Source organism: Porites lutea, chromosome 2, assembly GCF_958299795.1.
Source record: "Porites lutea chromosome 2, jaPorLute2.1, whole genome shotgun sequence".
NCBI classification, from domain to species: Eukaryota; Metazoa; Cnidaria; class Anthozoa; order Scleractinia; family Poritidae; genus Porites; species Porites lutea.
This window is the reverse complement of record NC_133202.1, coordinates 18,589,860-18,613,919: the sequence shown is the minus strand read 5'-3', so window position 1 is coordinate 18,613,919 and position 24,060 is coordinate 18,589,860. Positions and strand designations below refer to the sequence as shown.

General features: G+C 39.9%; 2 protein-coding genes and 1 long non-coding RNA gene across 3 annotated transcripts in view; all 3 read left to right on the top strand.

The window, feature by feature from the left end:
• The first annotated feature begins 1,724 nt into the window (after positions 1-1,724).
• The window catches only part of LOC140927951 (uncharacterized), a 75,971-nt gene continuing 53,635 nt past the window's right edge, over positions 1,725-24,060 (top strand). Inside the window, exon 1 of the long non-coding RNA XR_012164595.1 lies at positions 1,725-1,744. This is a non-coding gene — a long non-coding RNA (uncharacterized lncRNA). The remainder of the gene's footprint in view (positions 1,745-24,060) is intronic.
• Positions 5,382-21,227, top strand: LOC140927495 (uncharacterized). The gene is made up of 6 exons (XM_073377154.1): positions 5,382-5,476; positions 5,634-5,705; positions 17,118-17,189; positions 18,353-18,424; positions 20,236-20,307; positions 21,152-21,227. Exons 1-6 carry the CDS (start codon positions 5,382-5,384, stop codon positions 21,225-21,227), a joined length of 459 nt encoding a protein of 152 aa, XP_073233255.1.
• Positions 21,376-24,060, top strand: part of LOC140926710 (cysteine repeat modular protein A-like) — a 20,003-nt gene continuing 17,318 nt past the window's right edge. The window contains exon 1 of the mRNA XM_073376418.1: positions 21,376-21,441. Within this exon, the coding sequence (XP_073232519.1) occupies positions 21,422-21,441 (20 nt within the window). The 5' untranslated portion in view covers positions 21,376-21,421. The remainder of the gene's footprint in view (positions 21,442-24,060) is intronic.

The following is a 24,060-nucleotide window of genomic DNA, read 5'->3' as shown; positions in this document are numbered from 1 at the left end:
TGGCCTTAACTATTTACAAAAACTGTGAGTGATATTTATCTAAATTTTGTTTGGATTTTTTTTGAAAAGCTTATCATTTCCTTGATAATATAAGTTACACCGATCTGTGGTGTGAAGGGAGTTGGCCACTAAAGCTTTCAATAGCACGAGCTAAAATCAATAATATTAAGTAATTCCGGGTTATTACGGCGTGGGAAGTGCGTCAATGAGTACTTTGTTGAGAAAACGAAGAAGAAACAAATACTCCATCAGCTAGGGGGGTTGTATGGCTCACTTAAGAGGAACACACAAAACTTGTATAAAGTTAATCTTTGAGTAAAAAGCATAAAAGAAATGCATGATAGCAAGGATAGAACGGTAGCTTTCACTTTGCAAATCGAATTTTAAATCTGGTTGCTATCTTTAATTATAAATAAACCATTGATTCCCTCTTAAAAACACACGATTTTTTGTTTTGAAGTTTATTTGAACTACTAGGTATCCGAGATATTATTTTAGTCAAGAAAAAGTAGTCAAGATATGATGACGTCGTATATGACGTCACAGTGACCGCCATATTGCTTTTAGCATTAGTGTCTCAACCTCTATCTCAATCATCTCAATAATAAAATTACCAGGCCCGCTAAATTACAATGCTAGAAGAACATGTTTAGAGCTATAGAAAGGGCTTTTTCTACAGGCCTCTTCGTGGCTGAACTGTACCTCAGGAACAGTCTTACTGAGTGGCTTCGAGCTTCACTATGATGAAACTGTCCGTGAAGTGCCATCCGAGTAAAAAATAGCGATCCATACCAAGAGGAGGTACTAGATCCTTGTTGCGAACCTTAAGCACAGCTTTCAGCTTGGCTTTCCGTCACTGGATCAAAGTAATCTGAAGTGGGCTTGGATGAGCTAAGGCTCATTACAAAGTCATTCGCTTGCTACTTTCAATTCCTCGTGGAGGGCAGTCAGTCATCACTTAATTCTGTGTTAACAAGCTTAGTGAGTTGCAAATCTCTCTCGTTGGTGAAATTAGACAGTTCGGCCTTTACATTAATTTAAGCGCTAGAACAAACAGAAGTCACGTTTTTAATTTCAATATGTTTTAAATTTACCTTTCAAACGCGATTTGCGAGCAACTTTTGTAGCCTTTCCCAAAATCCAAGATTTTTCGGCCAAAAGGATATTATGAGGGGCAAATTCAAGATTTCGATTTAGAGAGTGAAAGCTACCGTTTTATCCTTGACTGGATATCATGCATTATTTTAATGCTTTTTAGTCAAAGATTAAGATTAGACATGTTTCGGTGTTCCCCTTAAGTGAGCCATAAACCCAAATTTTCGGATCTCAGCTGATGGACTAAAAGGAAGATAAAATGTGAACCGAGGAAACAGTTGATCAACAATTCAATAATTGAATTCGAAGCCCATTTAAAATACATATTCCAAATTTCACATGGTAGATTCTTACCTAGGTGGGGGAAGGATTGGTTGCCATGTAGTAAGACAGGTTAACAAGCATTCTAAACGGGAAACGAACCAAGCAATAATTCTTACTTGAGTCGAACCAAATGTTACTGAACAAAAGTTATCGTTTTCGTTCATAAGCATTAGGTTTGGCTCATGTGAACTATGGCATTTGAAACAAGCCTTAGAGATTGCAAAATTTTGACCAATGTTATTTTTTTGCACAGTTACGTGGATAACAACAACATTCACCATATTGACGCTACTGCATTTTACCGAATGGGAAAACTCAGATACTTGTAAGATATATTTTATCTTTTACTAAACATATATTCCCCAAAGGAAACTTCAGCCTGATTGTAAATTAATTCTTAGGAGCCGGGTTCTTATGCTTGTGAAGATTCTCTGCTTTCAGGGTCACTCGACAACTTCAACATCTTGTCGAGCCACCCTAAAACCAGAGCAGTCTTTTCGCAGCCACCGCTGGTCGCCTATAACTGCGCAATACAAAGTTTGCATTTTAAATTTATGGCGAACACAAAGCTTGCAACAGTTCCAACGTACTTGTAACTCTACTGATGAAGAGAAAGGCCCGAACGTTTGAAAACAACTTCATCTTAAACATGGCACCTTTGATAACACTTTACCTTGGAATGAATATTTTCTTTAAGATATGAGATACCCTGTGAGCAAGCTCTCTCGCCAATCACTAATCTCAACCTGAGAAAAGTAAAAACAATACTATCATCGCTAGCCTTCACTTCCCACAACTTTTTTCAAGCGGGTGTCAATTGGGTGGAGACATTTCCAGTTATAATGAAAGGTATATTTTTGCTTTTCTTTGACTAGCTGCAGGCGCCTTCTCTTCATTACGATCAACGGGCACTTGATGAAGATTAATCAACTTTTTTGGAAAAAGTTTAAACTTTTCCTCAGTATCCATAAACCTCTTGACAAAACACGGAAACTCGCTGAAACCATTATTGACACTCTCTACATGACAAACTGTACCTAGAAACAGCTCGTCTCATGACTTTCCCTGCCAGCAGAGGTTTCTCACGACGACGCAAAAATGAGAGGTAGGAGAGAGTCTTCCTCCTTCCTTTCCTTTTTGCCTCGTCTGGAGAGACTTCTGCTAGCAAGGAACTTATGACTACGACTAATATGTTAGCTCTGGCCCCATTGTATATATAGTTCTTAGAAATAACCAACGAAACACAACAGAACCACAAAAAAGCAAATAAACCAAAGCCGGTTCATCTCATTATGTAGTGGCTATTCGACCATTAAACACTCGTCACATGGACGCCTATAGAGGGAATCTATTTTAAAGTTTCATTCAATCTCTCAGGCATTTAAATGGTAACCGATTAAGATATATCGTTAATGGAACATTCTACTACAGAAGGGAACTCCACGAATTGTAAGTATTGAAACCAAGATAGACATATACAAGAAAAATATAAATTAATTTACCGTATTTGCTGTATCATTCCTTCTAAAGTGCTTCTTATAAAATAAATCCCACGCATCTATTGATCTGCAATCGTCAAGAGGATACTTTCCTGAATTATAGAGCAAATAGTATTACTATATAGATATAATTCTTTACTGAATAAACTGGCAAGACAAGTCTATGAACTAGCCGTGCCATACACCCCCGGATTCGTGTTATATGGACGTTCTTTTTGTATGTGTCGAGGGCCCACAGCTCCCGTTGTGGGTGAACAATCAAAGATACCCTCTTGTGGACACCGACGCGAGATGTTTGCTTTCAAACTTTGATTTCAGTGGTTGACTCGTCGTCGAGGGAGGGTTGAAGAGCTGGTAATTTTTTTATGTAAGGAGTAAAAAGCCAAAGTCAACGGTTTGCTGAAAAATAAAGGAACGTTCCAGCTGTATAATAAACGAGAAATAATCGAATTTTTCGTTCTTTCTGATTCATACTACAGCCCATAAGTATCCAATCCTTTAAAGATTTAAACTAAGTGTTCCGAGTGAGAACAAAAGACCATTTTTAAACGAACTAAAACAGCAATAGCAAAAGTTAAAAGACAATTTACGTTTAAAAAGGGACGTAAATTATTCGGAACAGGGGTTCAAAGGACCGATGACAAAGTCGAAAATAGATGTAGAGTTGAAATTCCTGGCTTACGTGTTCGTAAAATGGCCAGTGACGGGAAAATAAGTGATTAACGCATGAAAATTCAGCGTTACATGTCAAAATCCTTTTTAACAAATACTCTCTATACCAACTTCAACAGACCAGTATTTTAAAATGAAAATTTGTTTCTTAGAAACCTGTCTGAGAACAACATATCACTTCTTCCTGATGGAGTCTTTGCTACATTGAAACATCTCGAAGTCTTGTAAGTTATGACTAACTGACTTTCTATTCCTTTTTTCTTGCTACTTGTCAAAAGTAAATAAAATGCAACTGATCACCAGGAAGGAATGATTTTGTCTATTTTTTGTACCTACGTTCTTTAAACTAGAAAAATTGATGATAGACACGCCTTGACCTAAGCCCAATCAGTGTTTACCTTTTTTACTTTTCTCAGCCCATGCTTCATCATCGCTTTCCTGTATTTCTCTTTTTTTCCAGTAAAGTTTAATTAGTAATTTTGCTTAAATTTCGGTGAATACTGTGACCATTTGGTCCTATAAGATGATGTTATAGCAGAATAATGACGGGGAAAAGTTAAAGTGAAACCGGAATTAAACTTAATGGGGGATTCTTCTTTCCTCTATATGTTCCACAGGAATCTCAGAAATAATACTCTAAGGTACATCAGCGTTGGTACTTTAAGAGGCTTATTTCGGTTAACATACCTGTAAGTATAACTGTAGATTATTATTTTGTTTTTGCAAAATTTGGAGAGCCAACTTAATTGTGTGAATAACAAAATTTTCAGATTTGATTGGTTCTTAACAGCTACTATTTATTGCTTTATATGGCTGATGCAGCACCAGAACTGTCAAATTTGACCTGTCCGATTTGAAACTGTTGGTAACCGGGCAGGTCAAATTAGACAGTTGAACAGCCAATGAAAACCAGGCATCAAAAGTTGCTAGCCAAAAAGGTTTAACAAAATAGGTTCATGCTGGTAAATCAAAACCAAGCAAAAAGCCAAATTTAATTTAACACATAAAAATAATTATCAATAATTATCAATGAGAAATTCGCACTTTTTTCAAATATTCCAATCTGGAGATCATTGCACTCCATTATCACTACTATTAATTGGTAAAAGGACTTCGTGTCCTACAATCTAGGGTAATCAGACTCGTTATTTCAAATAGTCCTCGCTCTCCGCTCTCAGTCGATTTGAATTACTCACCCGTTTAAACCCTGCATTGTACTCCAATCAGTCCTATTGCCATTACAAATCGCTCCGTCAAAATGATTCAGGTTATTCACATCTTTCTAATGCTAATCAATCAATCAAGATAAAGAAAGGCGTAGATAAAAATTAATGAATATATAAAATAAAAACAGTGATAAGATTCTACTCATTTATTCGTTGGTAAGAAAAAATAGGCAGCGATGTGTCGAAGACAATGTAGACTCAATGTAAATGAAGTTTTTTAAACAGTACCAGACAAACTTCGCACGTGCTAGACTTCATCTCTTCAGCCAACTCATATGTTTTTTACGTGGTAATTATTATGCAAATCGTATTTCTTGTTGCATTCAGTATATATCCACCGGAGACAAGCTATAATGTTCCTGGTCATTGATCTTGGCAACTAAGTACTTCCATAAATAACTATTTGTTTATCGGCTACTATTAGTGGTAGACAGAGGTTGTTCACACACAAATGGATCAAGCCATTGACATATTTTTCACAAGGAGACTAAGGACTAAGAGCTCCCAGAGACTAAAGTTTTAATTGTTCACGATTATTAACTTTCGATACAATAAATATTAGTTAATGGTAGCAAAAAAGCCGGTCTGTAGAGCAAGTTTACCCATAGCTACTATAGAAAGAGAAAGTTACACACAAACATTGTCATCTGTAACCATCCAGTTAGTTTTTCATCAACGCATCGTCATGATCATACCAACAATCATTCCCTCTCATTGTTAGGCTTGTCCTGCCTTATAAGCTTTCATAAAAACTAGATTGAAATACAGGTCGCTTCTTACTCAATGCATAATTTGATTATTCTTTTTTTTACAACAGGAATTTGGACTTTAATGGTATCAGAGGAATTGAACCAGGCTCCTTTGCCTCCTCAAAGCCACTGTACTTATTGTAAGAAAAAACGTTTTATTTCCTATATTTTATATTTTATTAAAATTTTATGAACAAATATTGTCATTATTTAAGCATTATTGAAGAGTCCTAAGTTCTCTTAGTCGAGTGATCGACGGTTCATTCAATCTGTACGCGCACTGCGGTAACCTTCATTCATGGTGATTCTTGGAAAAGATACAGCTTCGTCACAGTGCAGGTAAGTGTTGAGTCCTTCGTCTTCACTTCTGTGATATGCAAACGAGGATCCTCAAGTGCCGGCATCTCGGTGCAGCTTGACAATAGCAAGGACCGATCACCGCCCAATTACTTTTTTTAGTAGTCATTTGTGGCGTTACTAGCAGCAATGTAGGCACATACTTTCCACCTCATCACTACCAGGAACAGCGTAGAATTGAGCATGTCTCCATTGTTTACGTAAGTACAGCTCTTCATTTGGGAAAACACTTAGGGACGGTTGCATAAAAGTTGCTCTTAAGACCGGCCCCTTACGTCCAACGTTGGTATTATCTCTGACGTTTAGTACTTCAGAAGTCGACGTCAGCTGCACCAACAAGACGTTCACAGGTACTAATTAGGCCAGGCGTTCACGTCAACGTCGGTTGCAGTGTATACGTTCGTAATGTGGAGTCATTTCAGCTTCGTTTCAAAATGGCTCAGGCAGTAAAACTGCTCATGAGCCAAGTCAAAAGGCTTGTCCATCGGAAGGCGAAGTACACACAAATCGATATGTTTTTCCAAAAAATTAAAGCTACGCGAGAAAGAATCACTGAAACAAAAAAAGCAAGGACAGAACGGAATTAGTCAATTCAGCAGCAATTGATATCGGACAGCTGAGGAGCCAAAAAAGAAGTGAAAGGATCCCTAGCGAAGATGCTAGTGCACATCAGCTTAAGAAGAGGACTTCAGCTGCATACCTCTCCGATACTTTTGGAAGAAAATTTGCATCCTTGACGGGAATAAAGAACCCATAGAAAGTCCCATTGCCATTAGTTCTGCCTGTTTAAAGCGTTACCAGCCACAAGAGGTTGATATCTCACACGTCGATTGAGGGTAAAACGTGCGTAGCGTGTTAATTGAGGATCGGCTAACATTTATCCCTTATCTCCTACTGTTCTCATAGCAGAGTTTTCGTGTGGAATATTATCAACAACAAACATAGTCAGCCAATTTGGCTGGGCGTGTTCGCGTACGCTGGGGGTAGCATTATAGGGTTGCAACATCAGCGGAGTTCACTGGCTCTTCAGCGGAGATCTCTTTTTTTCTTTCACTACGGGAACGCTCTTGAAGAATGAAGAATGCCTCGCAACCAGGATACCATCATCATCCTCTCGCAATTACCATAGACTCTTTTGCCTTAACATCAGTGGCCGGTTTTGGGTGGAATACGGCGTGTAGCTGTTTTTCTTTGTCACGTCTCTTTTAACCGATATAATGTCGCCTTCTTTGATAGCCGACGGCTTTACGTACCGCTTGTTTTTCGCGTGTTCCTCCATTTTCGCCTTCGCTGCTTGATCACGCTGTCTGATCTTAGCGTCTGAGCAGGGCGTCGTCAACTCAGGTAGCTTTGTTTTCATTGGTCTGCCAAATAGTGCTGTCGCCGGAGCAAATCTTGTTGTGTTGTAAGGCGCAGTGCGGTACTTCCTCAGCATTCTGTGCTCCATCTTTGCTGTCTTAATGACCGTTTCCACGGTGCGCACGAATTACTTCTCCGTTCGCCCTCGCTTACTTTGAATTTAAAGTCACTTTAAGACGCTTAAAGCCAAGATCATCTGTAAGCGCTGCAAACTCCTTGCTGTTGAACAGGACTAGTTATCAGATCTTACTACATCAGGGGCTCCAATTCTGAAAACACCTTGTGGAACTTCGGTATCACCCCTGGTGCAGCAGTCGATTCCACAATTTCTACCATTGGACACCTGGAGTAGTCGTCAGTAATAAGAAGGAGATACTCATCAAAGTCAACACTTACTTTCTTCCAGTGCGCTGCTGGGAGTGGCGACATCTTCAAGGGTTATATTTTGCGCTCAGGAGCAGTAATCAAGTAAGCATCGCACGTGCGCTTTCTATTAGTTTATCAATGTTCGGGAACCAAACTTTCTAGCGTAAAAGCGACGTAGTCTTCAAGAGCCCTTAGTGGCCTTCGTGCGGGAGGTTGACCTCGTGATCTGCTAAACTCTACACAGGTTCCACGTAAAATTAGGTTGCCAGATCCCCCGCGGTAATTTCACCTTTCACTCTTACTAGAAGGTGAAAATCAGTGAGGTAGACATAGGGACGTTTGATTTTGTAATACCAGCTGCCTTTCTTTATAGCTTCTGCTACGGCTTGCAAAGTCGCGTCATCTTAGTAGCTGTCTTTATCTCTTGTGTCTTCAAGGCTATGGGAGTAGAAGTGGTTGTGAGGTGGCAGAGGTACTCCTCAGGAACTTTCTGCAGCTGGCTCGTTTCAGCCCCATGCTTGGCTGGGTGACCTGATAGGTAATACGCCGGATCAACTTCTCCTCTCCGATATTCGACAGAGTAGTCATGTCTCAGCAAAGATAAACCTTGTTGGTGTATAGGTGAACGTATAGGGACATTATTAATATTAAAACTATCTTCCTGCATACTAACTTGGTATAGGTAAACTGTGTAAGTGGATGGTCATTTCTTTTGAAGTGTTAATTAAGTGTCCAGTTAGCAAGGTAAAATCATGTTCTTCCATGTCTAATAAAGTGTATAGTTGTTTTTGTGTGACTATACTTATCAATAGAAAAAAGCTTTGCCTAGGCTTGCCCGATCTCTTTTAACCTTGATTGGTTCACGTAGAATCCATTGTGTGCTCAAACTAAAAGCATGCAGATTTCGAAAGCGTTCCACGTATATTATGAGAGGGAAGATCGCGCCTCGGTTGAGACATAAACCAAGCCAAGTTTATACTAAACCATATTTATTTACAAAGTATATACATCTTGTTGTTGACTACTCTAAAACCGCTAAACAACGCGAAATTTATGACCATCGTCCTTACTACTATCACTGTCGGTAAATTCGTTGCATCTAAAACAATAGAAAACTAATTAAACTTATTACTTTAAAAGCCGTGTTCGCGAAGCTGTAATCCATCTTTTAAGGAACTCCTTGCTTCTTGGTGAAACAACTCAGAAGTATTTTTATCAAGTTCAAGGTCTTTCAATTCTCGAAACCACCTTGTCCATTCTCGCTGATGATGCCTCGGCAACAGTTCATCCCAATCCCGTGCCTCCAGCCAAGCCTTTTGTATCAACAACTTGAACCTGATTACATAAGTTGATAAGAAGCCTAATGGGTCGTAAACTGATGCTGTTCGCCTCAAATCCATCTAACTGTAATGATTGTCTAAAGGAAAATTTGTCGTCTGTGGCGGCCCACAGGACACGCAGAGTCTTGGTTGCTGGCAAATCTCTCTTCTCCAAGTCTATCTCAGAAGCAAGGTCTCCTTCCGCAATGTCAGCAATTACATCCGGTTCATTAGAGATCCATTTGTGGATGTGAAAACCAGCCAAGTCCGAACACCTAGGTTTCCTTATACTGTTAAGCATGTTGATGCATTTTAAACTGGGTGCACCTTGTACAAAAGCTGTAGAATAATAAGGTAACTGTTTATCTTTTTCTATCTCTTCACGTTCTTCAGGGGTGATGACATGACGGTGAAAAGATACGTGTTTGCCTTCAATGTGTCTTTCAAACAAAGCCTTCAACACTTGTCAACTCTCGGGGTGGTGCTCGTCATCTCTTGAGTACTTGTCATAGGCCTGACCGAGCAAGTCGTCTATCTCTAAACTAAGTGTAGGATCTGGATCATCCGTAGAGTCTTCTTTAATTCTTTGAACGTAAAACGTGTGCGATTTCCTACACCCCGCGCATCCATTCTTTGTATCTCAGCCCGTGAAAGATTTTAGGACTTCCTAGACTGTTAATTAAAACCGTTGTCACACATTTCAAAGGCTTCTTGGTCTTAGCGGCTATGGCGCTGTTGTTAGAGAAATGCTCTCTGTTTCGACTCCTGACGTCGTTTCTTAAACATCTCCTTTATCTCTACATAAGGATGGAATCTTGCGACCTGTGGCTCAGGCGAATACGAAAGCCACTTCTTGATACCATATGATATCGGCTGGTCTATCCTTATGAAAAAGATGCCCTCTTTTTTGTAGCATGTCAGAAACATACGATCCTCGCTCAAAGGCTGTCTTTTTTCTGAGCTGCATATTGTTTGACATCAGAGTGTGCATGATGCGCGATCCACTCTATAGTGTCCTCTTTCCATTCTGAAGCAGGGGCTAACGTAAAGCACATTTTCTGATGGCAGTGCACATAGCAAAATCCTTTCGCTTTTTCTGTCAATTACAACGCTGAGAGGGGATGAAACGGGCAGACCTTACTAGGTAAGGAACTCGCTTTGTCATCTGTCAGCAATGGTGTAGTCCTTGATTCGACATTGTAGTGTATCGAGCGACTAAACAGCTTAAATACTCTCACGGAACACAACGAGTCAACAAACACATGGTTCGGACTAACAGAACAATACGACAGGGGTCACGTGACTAACAAGTTCCCAGGACTGCACATTCCTTCCCCTCAAGTTCCTAAACAATGTGGCATCTCGCCTTGAACTAAATGTTCATGGGGGCAGAAGGGGTCCATCAGTAATAACGCTGTGGTGGTCTTCGGTCCCTTACTGGATATCGTCGCACTTGGGTGGCAGGGACTAAGCTTGGGTCTTCGGCTATAGTGGGTGGCTCCAACTCCCCACAGGTTACTTCAGGGCTATTCACATCGGGTACTGCAACCTCCGGAACAACACTTCTCTCGTTGTTATGGCCTGCCCTTTGAGCTGTTGGAGTGGGGCAAAGAGGCTCTGTAGTACTAGAAATTAATTGGTCATGATGTCTCCGAACTACCATTTCATCTTGTAGTTCAACTCGCGCACACAGAGGACCGGATTATAGTTCCAGGGACCTACTTCGACTCCCGGGAGTAGTTTCTGACACTCACGGCATCACCAAGCTTCACTCCGCGCGTTCGGCTATGCTGATCATGCTGTTTCTTTTGTCTAGACTGAGCCAAATGCACTCTTGTCGCTACATCTGGTCGCAGCAGATCGAGGTGAGACCTAAGACTACGTCCCCACCGTAACTGAGGTGGAGATTCGCCAGTGGTGCTTTGCGGGCTAATCCGGTAACTTAGAAGAAAACGAGCCGAATTGGTGTCAACAGAACCGTCACCCTGTTTCTTCTTCTTAAGTCTTTACCGCTCGCTCAACCAGTCCATTTGTGCTTGGGTGGTAAGGTGCTGAGATAATGTGCTTGATTCCACTTTTTTGCAAAAATGACTTAAATTCACCGCTCACAAAATTGGATCCATTATCGGACACTACAATTTCTGGTAAACCATGTGAAGCGAAAGTGGACCCCATCTTGTCTATGGTCACACTGGAGGTGGCAGAGTTCACACAGTGGATATCCATCCACTTGGAATGGGCGTCAATGATCAGCAAGAACATCTTTCCCATGAAAGGTCCCGCATAATCTACGTGCACTCGCGACCAAGGGCGGCCCGGCCATTCTCAAGGGTGTAATGGCGAACAGGGAGGGGTCTTTTGGTGACTCTGACAAGTAGCACAACTTTTCACCTTCTCTTCTAAATTCATGTCCATTTTTGGCCACCATACATAGCTTCTGGCTAAACTCTTCATTTTGACTATTCCCGGGTGAGTATCGTGTAATATGTTCAACACCTCTTCTCTCCCTTGAGGGGGTACTATGACCCGAGCTCCCCATAAGAGGCAGCCAGCATGAACATTCAATTCTTCTCTTCTAATAAAAAAGGGCTTCAGGGCTTCTTCTTCTACGTATGAAGACCATCCTTGAAGAACAAACTGTAGAACTTGGGAAAGCACTGGATCGCGGGCTGTCTACAATTTTATCTTAGTAGCATCTACTGGGCTGGTGTTGATAGTTTCTAGGAGGTATACAATGTCCCCTGGGACGGGTGTGGACCCCAGGACATCCAAAACGGGTAGGCGACTGAGTCCATCCGCATTACCATTCTCATTTCCTGGGCGATACAGCAGTTCATACTCATAAGCTAGCAAAGTCAATGTCCACCTCCTCATCCTGCTTGAGGCCGTTAAAGGCGTGACTTTTTCAGGGTTTAGCATCCCCAAAAGTGGTTTGTGATCTGTGTAAATCTTAAAATGGCGACCATACAGAAATTGGTGGGACTTTTTCACAGTAAAAACTACAGCTAGTGCTTCTTTATCTAGGTGACCGTGGTTCCTTTCTGCCGTAGAGAGTGTACGCGAGGCGTATGCCACAGGTCTTTCTGATCCATCTTCCATAACATGGGATGGAACTGCTCCAACACCGTAGGGTGATGCATCACAAGATACCATCAGCTCTTTCTCAGGATCATAATGTACTAGTACGTCTGATGATTGAAGCTGGTTTTTGGTTTTATCAAATGCTTCTTGCTGTTCCACCTCCCATTTCCAAACAACAGTTTTTCCTCAGCAAACTATGTAGTGGTTCCAGAATGGACGACAGGTTAGGTATGAACTTCCCATAGAAGTTAAGCATACCAAGAAACGACTTCAGCTCAGTGGGGTTTTTCAGTGCTGGGGCCTCTTGAATGGCCTTTACTTTTGCTTCAACAGGATGAAACCCCTCTGCATCACCTCGGTGCCCCAGGCACTCCAAAACTGGCTTCATGAACTGACACTTTACTGCCGTGAGTCCTAGACCAGCTTCCGAGAGGCGTCTCAAAACTTTCTCGATGTTGTCTGGACTGGACTGGTTCAATGGTCCCTGCCCTTTCAAGTCTTTCTAGGTCTTGTTCAATTTTCTCCCTCAGAGCATACGGTACTGGTCTGGCTTTATGGAAGATAGGGGTAGCCGTGGGGTCAACATGGATTTTCGCCTTTCTCCCTTGTAGAGTTCCAAGCCCCTCCTCGAACAAATCTGTTCCAGTCGCTTATTGTGTGAGGAAAGTTGTTTGATTATGGGCCTATTCAGCTTGATTTTCTCGAGCCAGTTCCTATCTAGCAAAGCAGGCCCCTTGCCGCCTAAAACCAAAAGCGGCAGGGAGTATTCAACCCCGTCACAACACACATTCACAGAACAAGACCCTTTAGGTTTGACCTCTTCCCAGGTATATATGCGAAGGACAACTCCTGACTAAACAAGTTGGGGTGCTTGACCTGCTGAAAAAAGGTAGTTGTATAGTTCCTCGCTAATCACAGACAAGGACGCCCCCGTGTCAACTTCCATTTTAAGGGGCTGCCCAGCAACACTTAACTGTACTTTGTAGCGTGATGGGCGTTGACTGCCAAAGTTAAACAAGGAATATGCACCCACACCCTGTTCCTCCCCTGGTGTTTGCATGGCACCTTCAAGAAGATTGGTAGGCTCGGAGTTGCCTGATTTCTGCTCATTAACTGGCTGTGGTTGTTTCCCTTTCTTTTAAGCTGGGCACAATCGATTTACAACAACAATAGCATTTGGCATCTTTAAAATGACAGCTTTTGGGGTAGTGGTTGCCGCCACAACGAGAGCACTTAACTTCGCTTCCTAATTTAAAACTTTGACGTCTACTTTGTTGACAGAGGCATTCCCTCCCTGACCGTTTATCTTCTGTATCTCTGAAGCATCCTTATCTGCTGCTTCAAAGGCGAGAGGTAGATCAAGTGCCCCCTTCAATGTTAATTTGGGTTCAGCTAATAATCGGCGCTGTATTCTGATATCACGAACACCACACACCAGCCGATCACGAAGCATCTCATCTAACGTAATTCCGAATTCACAGTGTTCAGACGGGTGTCTTAATTCAGCTGAAAACATTACAATGGTCTCACCTGGTTGTTGGGAGCGTGTGTTAAACTTTAATCGCTGAACAACAGCCGAAGGTTTAGGCATGAAATGGTCTTGGAGGAGTTTTGCTAAATCCTCATAGCTTTTATCTTTTGGATCTTCTGGGGCAACCAAACTTCGCACCAGTTTATAGGTTTTCGCTCCCACACAAACCAGAAAAATGGATCTCCTCTTGTTTGGATCTGTGATTTCATGCGCTTCGAAGAAATGGTTTACACGCTCGATGTAACGGCGCCAATCTTCAGTTTCGTTGTACTCGTCCAACTTCCCAAACGTGGACATGATTCACGTAGACTTCCCTTCCTTTGTCTACCTTGCAGTGAGCGTCCGTACACGTTCCTCGTCGGCAAAAAGGTGGTGTATCGAGCGACTAAACAGCTTAAATACTCTCACGGAACACAACGAGCCGACAAGCACATGGTTCGGACTAACAGAACAACACGACAGGGTTCACGTGACCCCTACCAAGTTCCAAGGACCGCACAGACATGAATGTTTGTAACCATCTTGCAATAAATTTACGAGTGCAAACGACAAATGTTGTATAGCGAACTGGAACAAATAATTTTCCTAGCAAAGCGACTGCAAGACAAATAGTGCGTTCAAAATCTGCACGGTCTTATTTCTATCACACAGATTTTTCATCAACTGATCAGGGTTAGAAGAGAACGGGCAAGCCTAAGAAAACCTCTTGTTTCTATTGAAAAGTACAGTTATTAACATAAAGGGCTATCTACTTATTAGATATGGAGGAAGGCGATTTTACGTACACTGTAGCTACCTAGACACTAAATAGACAGTTAATTAACACTTCAAAGGAAATGACCATCCACTTACGCAGTTTACCTATAACAAATTAGTATGCAGGAAGATAGTTTCAATATTAATAATGTCCAAATATGTTTACCTATACATTAACAATGTTTACCTTTGCCGAAACATGGCTACTCGACTGTTATCTGGCACGACTGAAGTCGTATAGCCCATCTCTCGAATCTTGCGGGAGGCTTGTAACACAGATTGCCATAGCTGAAGACTAGGGGTTTGTGATCTTTGTAGACTGTAACCGCTTTCCCGTAGACGCACAGGTGTATGTTCACAAGCCCAAACTACAGGGACGGCTGACGGGTGCTCTTACAAATGCTTGTTTCAGTTGGTGAGCTTGCGCAAGGGCTCTGTCTTGGGGTGTAGTCAGAGATGAACCTTGTTGTCGATGGTGTCTAAAGATGAATAACATCTGCAACTTTCGTCGGGTCTGGCGAGATGCCGTCTTTGGAGAACGCGTATCCAACGAATTTTTCTGTACTCGCACTTGCTATGGTTAAGGGTCAGACCTTTCTCTCTTGAACGCTGGATTGAGGGTCTCAATGGGGGTGTAGCAAACACGGTACACGGTTAAAAATTTCGCGATTTCACGGTGCACGCTTAATTTTTCTTCGGCACGGTTAACTAAGATTAGCATACACGTATTACTGTTCAAAAATTCACAACAACAACAACAAATATTGTCCCCCCTTTCTAAAGAGTGGCATTTATAATGGGGGGCACTGACGATACTGACCCCTGAAATAATGAAAAAGCAAATCTAGTCAGTCTAATCAGGTTCCAGGCACAAAAAAGTAGCAGAAATGCAATTTTTATAAAAAAAAACGTCTCCTGCAATGCATGTTGAAGGCCCCGAGAAAAACAGCCAAGAAAACAAAAAAAACATTAGTGTATTTTGACAAAGTGGTGCTCAACAGTAAAAACGAATGTCAGAATTAAGACAATGAATTATTTATTGTTCATTTTTTTTTTTGAGCATCTGAGAGCTATTTGCTTTTTTTCATTGTTTACACATAGTTTAGCGGTCTCCATCTACTAACTATGTTTGCATTCTTATGAGTTTCAACTACGGGCACAACGAAATATGTACTTACATTCCTAACGGTGATTAAACACCAAACTTTGCCCAGGCCTTGACTTGTCTTCCCGATCTTGTTATTACTGGCTTGTTTGTTACATAATCAGGTTCGTCATCGGAAAACAAACTATCGTCTGGGTCCGTTTCATATTACTCGCCGAAATCACAATCTGAGTTGGATACCTGAGTTGACTGAGTTGCGTGGACAACTTCGATGGTACAATCATCAACAAAGCTGATTAAAGATACGCCCTTGGGCACGGGTACATTTGGGCCTTCAGCATCTGTCTATCTGGGAGATCTGCGCTTATTTCTTGATCACGTCTAAAGAATACTCTTGTTATAGAATCGGCTCGCTTTGTATAGACGGCAGGAGGCAAAGCTCCTGCTTTATCCTTTGTGGTTTCAGATCGGACAGTTCTTTGCCTCACAGGGCGAAAGTTGTCAACCCATCCCCGCATTGCATCTTCCTCCCTATTGGGGAGAGTCTTGGATGGGAGTGGCGACATAAACTTGATGTCACCGAGCAACATTCCTATTTGGGAAACTGGATAATAGGACACTGGATGGGTGAAGTACTTTGTCGCCCATTTAGAAACTCGTTTAAGAGATTCGTTTGCTATAGTGCCAAAGTCCATGGCGTACTGAAGAGTACTAAATGTCTCATTCTTAAAGTGTGACACTGCATGCAGATTTTCTACTTCAGTTGTTAACAATGTTTTGAAAACAACGTTGTACTTGAATTGTCTATATATCGAATAAATGTTTTTTTCTGTCTGAAAAACAAACTAAAAATACCAAATAGACCACATACATCAAACAATTGTTCAGAGCTTAGGAAAAGCTACAAACAGCACGGTTATCTGGACAAAAATAATTCACGACACACGGTTAATTTTTTCCCTTTTTCACGACACACGGTTAATTTTTTGGACGTTTCACGCCACACGCTTAACCCCATTGAGACCCTCTGGATTGGGCTTGTAGGTTCTGGACATGTTCCTCGTGCGTCTTTCCAAACACCAGTATTTCGTCACTGATGTTAATCGCGCATCAATGCCCTCTAGCGTCTTACGGAGTACATTCTAGAAGATCTCAACGGCACTTGATATGCCAAAATTGAGACGTGTTTCACAAGTAGAGATAAGTGTATGTTGTTTACAAAGTTGTTCGGGGAACAAACGTGAAGATATTCAAGATGACTGAAACACCTGAAGACTCGTTTGTCTACAAGTGCAATCTCTGGAGACGTCCTTCACTGCGCAACACAAAACCGTCACTTCGGGGTCTTATATCTTATTTACAGGGGCTCCCAATACCGTAGAGGATATGCCATGAATTAACCAGTATACTTTTGCAGTGTCAGACTGTTTTACAGCGACACCAAGTGGTTCATCCGCGTCAAACACGCTGGGATTATACAAAACTAGCAAAAGAGATACTAGCACGTACTTCGAAACACCGTTCAGTAGTTGAAGATTGGCTTCAAAACTATTAAATTACTTTTACTTCTTTGATCCATTAAGAACGGATTTATCAAAGCTATTCAGATATCATCGGACGTTTTGCAAATAAATCAAATCATATTTTAAAAAGAGCCATCATTTTCTTTCTTATCCAGAAACTTGGATGGAAACTACCTGACAAGAATTAATAACACAACCTTCTCTGGCCTTATATACCTGCACCAGTTGTAAGTGTGGCTGATTATAATGACGCCGGGTCAATTGTTATATACTAATCGTTTCAATAGTGCTCTCCTCGGTTGAAGAATTGTGAACAGCCTTTTCTTTAGTGAAGAAGAGAAGGCCTGTCTACAAAGTTCCTTTGGAACCAGGAGGGAGTTGACTCTTCGGGTGATGTGATAATATTTTAACAAATTAGAATCCAGTAACTGTGAAATGTGAAATACTATATTATATGGCTTATCGATCAATGTTTTAGAGTGAGCGAGCATTTCTTTCATTTTCTTCCTGGTAACCAAGGATCCCAAACCTAACATAATTGTTTTAATGAAATTTTAATCAGAGTCAAAATTGTTTCAATTTTTGTCTGTTACGTTATCCTGCTTCCAGTAATTTGTCATGTCTAGCGGCCTCTGTTTTCAGTCTCCTAAGGTTTTGGATCTTATAGGGGTATTGGTTTTCAAGCCACTGTATTATTCAGTATTTCTTGGCTACTCGTTTAGAAAGAACTATGTTGTTACGTGTTGATGCCGAAATTGGTACTTCATTTGGAAAGCTCGTCCGAAACATTCATAAGAACATAGGCATCCAAAACATCATTGATAAAGAGGGATTTTGTCATGGGGCTGGGGTTCGACATCCTATTGCAACGAGATGAACTATATACGAGAAAGGTAAGCGATAAAACATGATTTTGGGGTTCTATTTGCTCCCCTTATCAACCTAAGAGGAAGCGGTTACACACACCAGTGTACAAAGATGCGCAAGTCCAAGTAAAGGATTAATCTGTTATTAATGAGATCAATAAAGAATATTCACCAACGTGAACAAATAGTCTCCCAAGAACGAATTATTTAGAAAAAACCTAAGCATCACGGAATTCGACAATTTTCCAGAAATCTTCTTATTTCCAGTATTTAGTATACCTCTTAAAAAATGCATTTTCCCATCGATCGTTTTATCTTTTACAAACTTTATTGCAAACTATTTTACAAACTCAATTGTCTATCAGATGTGGCTTTTTAGAACTTGTAGAAAAATTAGAAAAAAAAATTCATGTCTCAAGCCATTTTTATTTATGTTTAAGTGTCTGAAATCTTCTTGTTTATCCTTATTAATTTATAATTCATGTTGGTCGGTTCTTTCTTAAAGTTTTGTTCTTTATCGACAGGCATTTACAAAATAATGGTATTCAAGAAATAGCCATAGACTCTTTCAAGGGAATGAAGCACCTGATGTACCTGTAAGTTGAAAGTTCATTGTTTTGATGGTTAATGATACGCATGGTATGGATACTCCTTCAAAAAAGTACACTGGTGAAACTCATCGTTTGCTGTAACAACAGCATTTGATGTTTTAAGGCAAATTTCCTTTTGGTATTTGTCCAAAGTTATGTTTCTGTTCAAAACAGTCAGGCGCGTACTAGGTCTCCAGATGAGCATGCACGGTAGCGACGAACGTATGTTTCATGTCTTATGCACCAGCCTCATTCTGGTGAAAAACACGTGCGCTTGCATTGTGCACTCCGACGTGACGAGTGAGTGAGCGACGTGTGAGTTATTACTTTGCTGAATAAATATCTACGGATTAACGTAATAAGTTAAAGTATGAACGATTTATTTTCTGTGAATTAACCAACCGCACTCCAGACAACTGCAGATTCACAGTCAATTGTCATTTAACGAGTAATATGCATACAGAATGTCACAACGTAGAACAACCACCGTTACAGTAGTCAGGATTCTTAACCTCAAGTGACTGATAACTCAGGAGACGAGTCCCTTGAGTACATATTAAATCTGGAGTAAAATCTAACACCAAAGCAAGCCTCAAATAAGTAAACAAGACCCTCAGCTCTCTGCGAGATCGTTAGTATTGAACAAGTCTGATTTTCTGGGCTCAAGAATGGATAAAAAGATGCGATTAGATAAAGAAAAAGAAGAAAAAAAAACCTCTGAACTGAAGCGCCCTGACACCTAAAAAGTACATTGTGGGAGGTCATGAATCGCTATGGACATCCCAATTCCCCCCCCCCCTGCCTGGGGGGTTGTTCCCGACTATTTTACCAAATAGACAAATATATGCCATTCCTGTCCATGGTGCCATTACGGTGGCAGAGCAGATGGTGTGTCATAAAAACTTCGCAGCGATCAAGACACAATTGGGAATCCAAGGTCATGACGAGAGTGTTTTATTTGATTGAGACTGTGAGGGCTCTCACGACATCATACTACATCCACAATACAATGGGCAAATTGAGTGGTACAACCAAACAAAGTTAAAAATAAAGTTGAAGAACAATGAGGGAGATTGAAACGTTCTATGATGGTACAGAAAGCAAAAGTTGTCACTGATTATTCTTATTCTGAACTTGCCTCCCCCAGTTTCTGTTGTAATCATTAAGCGTTGTAAAGGATGAATTTTTGGTTAGCTAACGAAATACTTTTTCTGTTGCTTTATCTAATTTTAAAATAATCCTTTTTTCATTCAGTACCCTTTACTATCAACATGGTGTACCCTATATTTTCAGGGAGCCTCTAATTCATAAGCCACCGGCGTCTATATAGGCTTCCTTTTCATCACTATTTTGAAAATTTGTAAAATTATTTACTTTAGAATAGCTTCGAACATCTTTAAAATATTATAAATTTATTGTGTATCATAAATATATTTTACATGGTTAATGGCGAAATGGATGAATGAATAGTCTACCCTTGTTCTAAACTACCATTTGTAGGCGTTTTTTTAAAACTGAGGTAAGTGCTATGTGGAGCTAAGGGGGCCATGTAGTATAGCCACGTATAAGGTATCTGGCCGATTATGGGCCGAACGTTTTTCAAAGTGTAAAGAGAGTTAAAGAGAGTCATAGGAATAATATTGGGGTGTATTCTGAATATTGTTAATGTATGTCAAAGGTTAACTCGAGCCCCCAAGCAAAAAACAAATTGATATGGTATGCAAGATGTCAGCTTTAAAATCTGACATCCTTTATCAAATAAAGATTTTTATTTTTCATAACATTTTAAACTAATAGAAATTATGCCTTTATTTCAGTTTTCTTCATGGGAACAGACTATCAAAAGTTTTAAAAGGCATTTTTGATCCTTTGATTAAATGCAAGTTTTTGTAAGTAAATAATAACATATCTTTTGGTAAACAAAGCCTGTACGTTTCACCCTTTCCGATAACCTGGAAGTGAAGTAACCTACAAAATTATAAGGTTCTCCCGAACTGGTCAGTTTGAATCTGCAGAGATATGAAATAAATTATTAACAATATAAGCATAATTTAAATGAAGATAAGATCGTCGCAATTATAATAGTAATTTTTTTAACCAGTCAAAAATAACACCGAAAAAACTTTGGTGCTTCAACGGTTTTCGAACCCACATGGCTTTAAAAAAAAACTTAATTTTTCTCGGGCTAATTTTCAACTGCGACGATCATGTCTTTCTTAAAATTTATTTTATATTTCCAAAGCCCACATCATCAATATGCCTTTTAGTGCGTAAGCACTGTACAGTAATGTTCCACCACCTGAGCTATGAAGACCCATAAATTGGGAGCAGGAATATTTCTTGATTGAGTGAATGGAATGAAACATAAAGTGAAGTTTTCTCCATAACTTTCAAGGGCTGAAATGAACACAACAACTGGCCTGCTTCCAATGTATGGGTCTCAGTTGGTAGCGTCGTAACGCATAGGCCATGGGTTCGAATGAGGCTCCAAAAGTTTTCGCGGGCTAATTTTCAACTGCGACAGTCTTTATTAAAATTTATATTATATTTCAGGCAGCTCACATAATCAATATGCCTTTTGGGAAATAACCGTTTAAACAAACATTATTTTTCAGTTGTAATTCTGTCTTGTATGTGTTTACCTAACTCACTTTTGGTTCTGCTTCTTTTTCTGATCACTATCCTTATGACTACGGTTTGAATACTGTTTAATTGCTTGTTTCAATTTATCAGAACACTTAACAACAACAACATCAGCGAGATTGAACCACACGCCTTCCAAGGACTGAAGACCATAGAGACAATGTGAGAAACTATTTTGATCTAATATACTCAGTCCACGAGATATACTCAATCAAGAAACACTTATAGACTAGTTTTAAAAATAAAATGTATCCACTTAAAAGATTTATATACTTATTTTTTTTACTTTCTTTCTTTACTTCTCGTAGATTTTTACAATACAACCGTCTCAGGAGAGTAAAGAGAGAAGACTTTTCATCAATGATACGTCTAGAAAGGCTGTAAGTATTTAGATTTGTTCAGGTAGCTCAGTAGTGGATAAGGCACCGGTTACGCCGTTTTTTTGCGGATTTAATTAACTTTTTGTGCGGCATAAATTAACCCAGATGACGTCATGCATCTCATTAAGATAGGATGATGTCATACTTTAAATTAATGTCGATGACGTCATGCATCTCAATAAGATAGGATGATGTCATAGTGTATTTTAGGCTGGCTGACGTCATGCATGTCATATAGATAGGATGATGTCATAATTTATTTGTAGCTGGCAAGGAGCAAGTGACATCAGAATTTCCTAGAGTTGACGTCATCAAAAAATGTTGAGATCATAATAAGATATTTGCGATAGTTTTCTTATTGGATATTGTAGAAACTGTTATGTGTTCAAAATAAAAGCGGGCAAATTTTCAACATGTTATCTTTGCAGATTATACTAAATGAAAAATCTTTAATCATTAAATTTTTTTCACTAAAAATCGGTTATAAACAAAACTAAGACACGAAGGTTAACTAAAAAATCTTTACTTCAAAAGAAGGGGAAAGGAGGTTAAGCGAATGCGACATCGTTTTAATTTTTCAGGCAAAACATGAAAACGAGGTCGAAGCTCAGCAGAGCGAAAAACTGCCTATCAAGCAAAAATATCAATCTTTGTTTACTTGACTCTGTAGAAAGTATTGCACAGGGTATAAAATTCTATAGAAAACAACAGGTGGTTCTAATGTAAACCCTAACTCTTTTGCTTCTTAAATAAACCCCATTCTTGTTCCTAATGAGTGGAAAGTCTATTTATAAAAATAGGAATAAGAGGTTCGAATCGCCTAGCAACACATGTCTTCTTGTTTAGCGCTAAAAATCGGATATATAAACAAAACACACAAACACACACATACACAAAGTGGAGCTAAAAACTCTCTATTTCAATTTTGACTCACCATTACGAAAGCGTTTTCTCCGTTCCATCTCGAGGAAAGGACTAACTATTGAAGTCTCAGCGCTTGAGGAGCTTATGGTCGCCGTTAGTCAGTTAATTATGCGGGTTAACAAGCCCAATCTTGAATATAAATTAGTTCATCTCTACAGCTAGACCCAAGGGAGCACCTTGACGTATTATTGTAAAAACACAAACAATTAATAACTTAACAAGGATCAATTAAAACACGCGACAAATAAATTGACAAGACACAAGATACAGTTTTAAAAACTTTATTGAAAACCAGTGACAAAAAGAGTCAAATGAACAGCGATTTGGAAGGGATGGAAATTAGACCTCCTCTTCGTTCTCCTCTTTAGAAGATGAATAAAAATTGGTTTCCAACGTCTTGGCGTTTTTGTGTGTACTTAATCCACAATCGTGACACCGAAGAAAACCCTCTTTGATGTATTTTCTCTCCTCGGGGATCTGGTGATCGCATATAGGACAAATCTTGTAGTTATCGTGCCAAAAGCATTTAGGACATTTCATGATCAATGTGGAGTACACATTAGAGTTTTCGCAACGTTCACAGGGACTTTTAGAGTGAAAGGTGGTGGACGTTTCAGGGCTACTACTTTCTGTTTCCTCACTATCGTTTTCAGTGTCGTTGTCGCTCTCTTGGGTGCCTTCAGTTTCAACGCCATTCTCAGAAGCCACTTCCTCCTCCTCCTCCTGATTTTCAATATCCGATGAACTCTCCTCATTATTACTCTCATTATCGGAAGTATTTTCTACATTTCGGTAGCCTTTTTCCTTTTCTATTAAATCACTTAACAACTTTTTGTTTTTGATTAAAACTTTATCGATTCCTAACTCGGCAAGTCCATCTAGAAACGTATTCAGCGCACGAGGCTTGGTAACCTCATTACTATGAGGGAGTAACACATACTCAACTAGCTCGGCGATGTTTGTGACGGGAATAGTGCGTTTATTTCGAAGTAATTGTCCGCTGGGAGTCCAGAAAAGAATATCTTTGGACGGGGCCATACTATACAGCAAATCAGAAGCACGCTTTTCCGACACTGCTCGGGAAAAATGACTCAAAACATCTTTTATTCTTGGTTGTTCTTTTATTCTTGGTTCTTCATCCTCGCTTTCACCAGAACTTTCACTTTCTTCATGTTCACTCTCGTGTTCTTCTTCAACCAAATCTATCTTTCTCTTCATTTTGATGAGTACCCGTGACAGACCGTAGCTTCAAATGAGTAACTTATAGTTTCGTTTCCTCTTTTATAGCATCAAAAATTCTAGGCTTGTAACAGCAGGTACCAATAGGTCTTGAATAAAACCATCACCCTCTTGTACAAGGATTCGCTTCTTTGTTTTGTAAGGTACATTTGTTTCTGCTAGGTTTACTAGAGTATCCTTATATGGCAACACGTTCCGCTTATTTTCTTCGGGGATAAGAATGTATTCCTTAAGTATATTGTATAAGACTTGGACTAATGCATGTAGTTGCTGTGGACTGGCTGTCCGTAAAAGAAACTGTCGCTGATGAGCTGGACAAACAGCTAAGAATTGAAGAAAACTACGATTGTTCTTGACAACTTGAGACATTGCGACAAACTGAACTTATGATAGTAGTTTGCAGTCTTTTATTGACTGTCGTGGAGAAAAACAATGGAAATGTGATGGCGGTGGTGG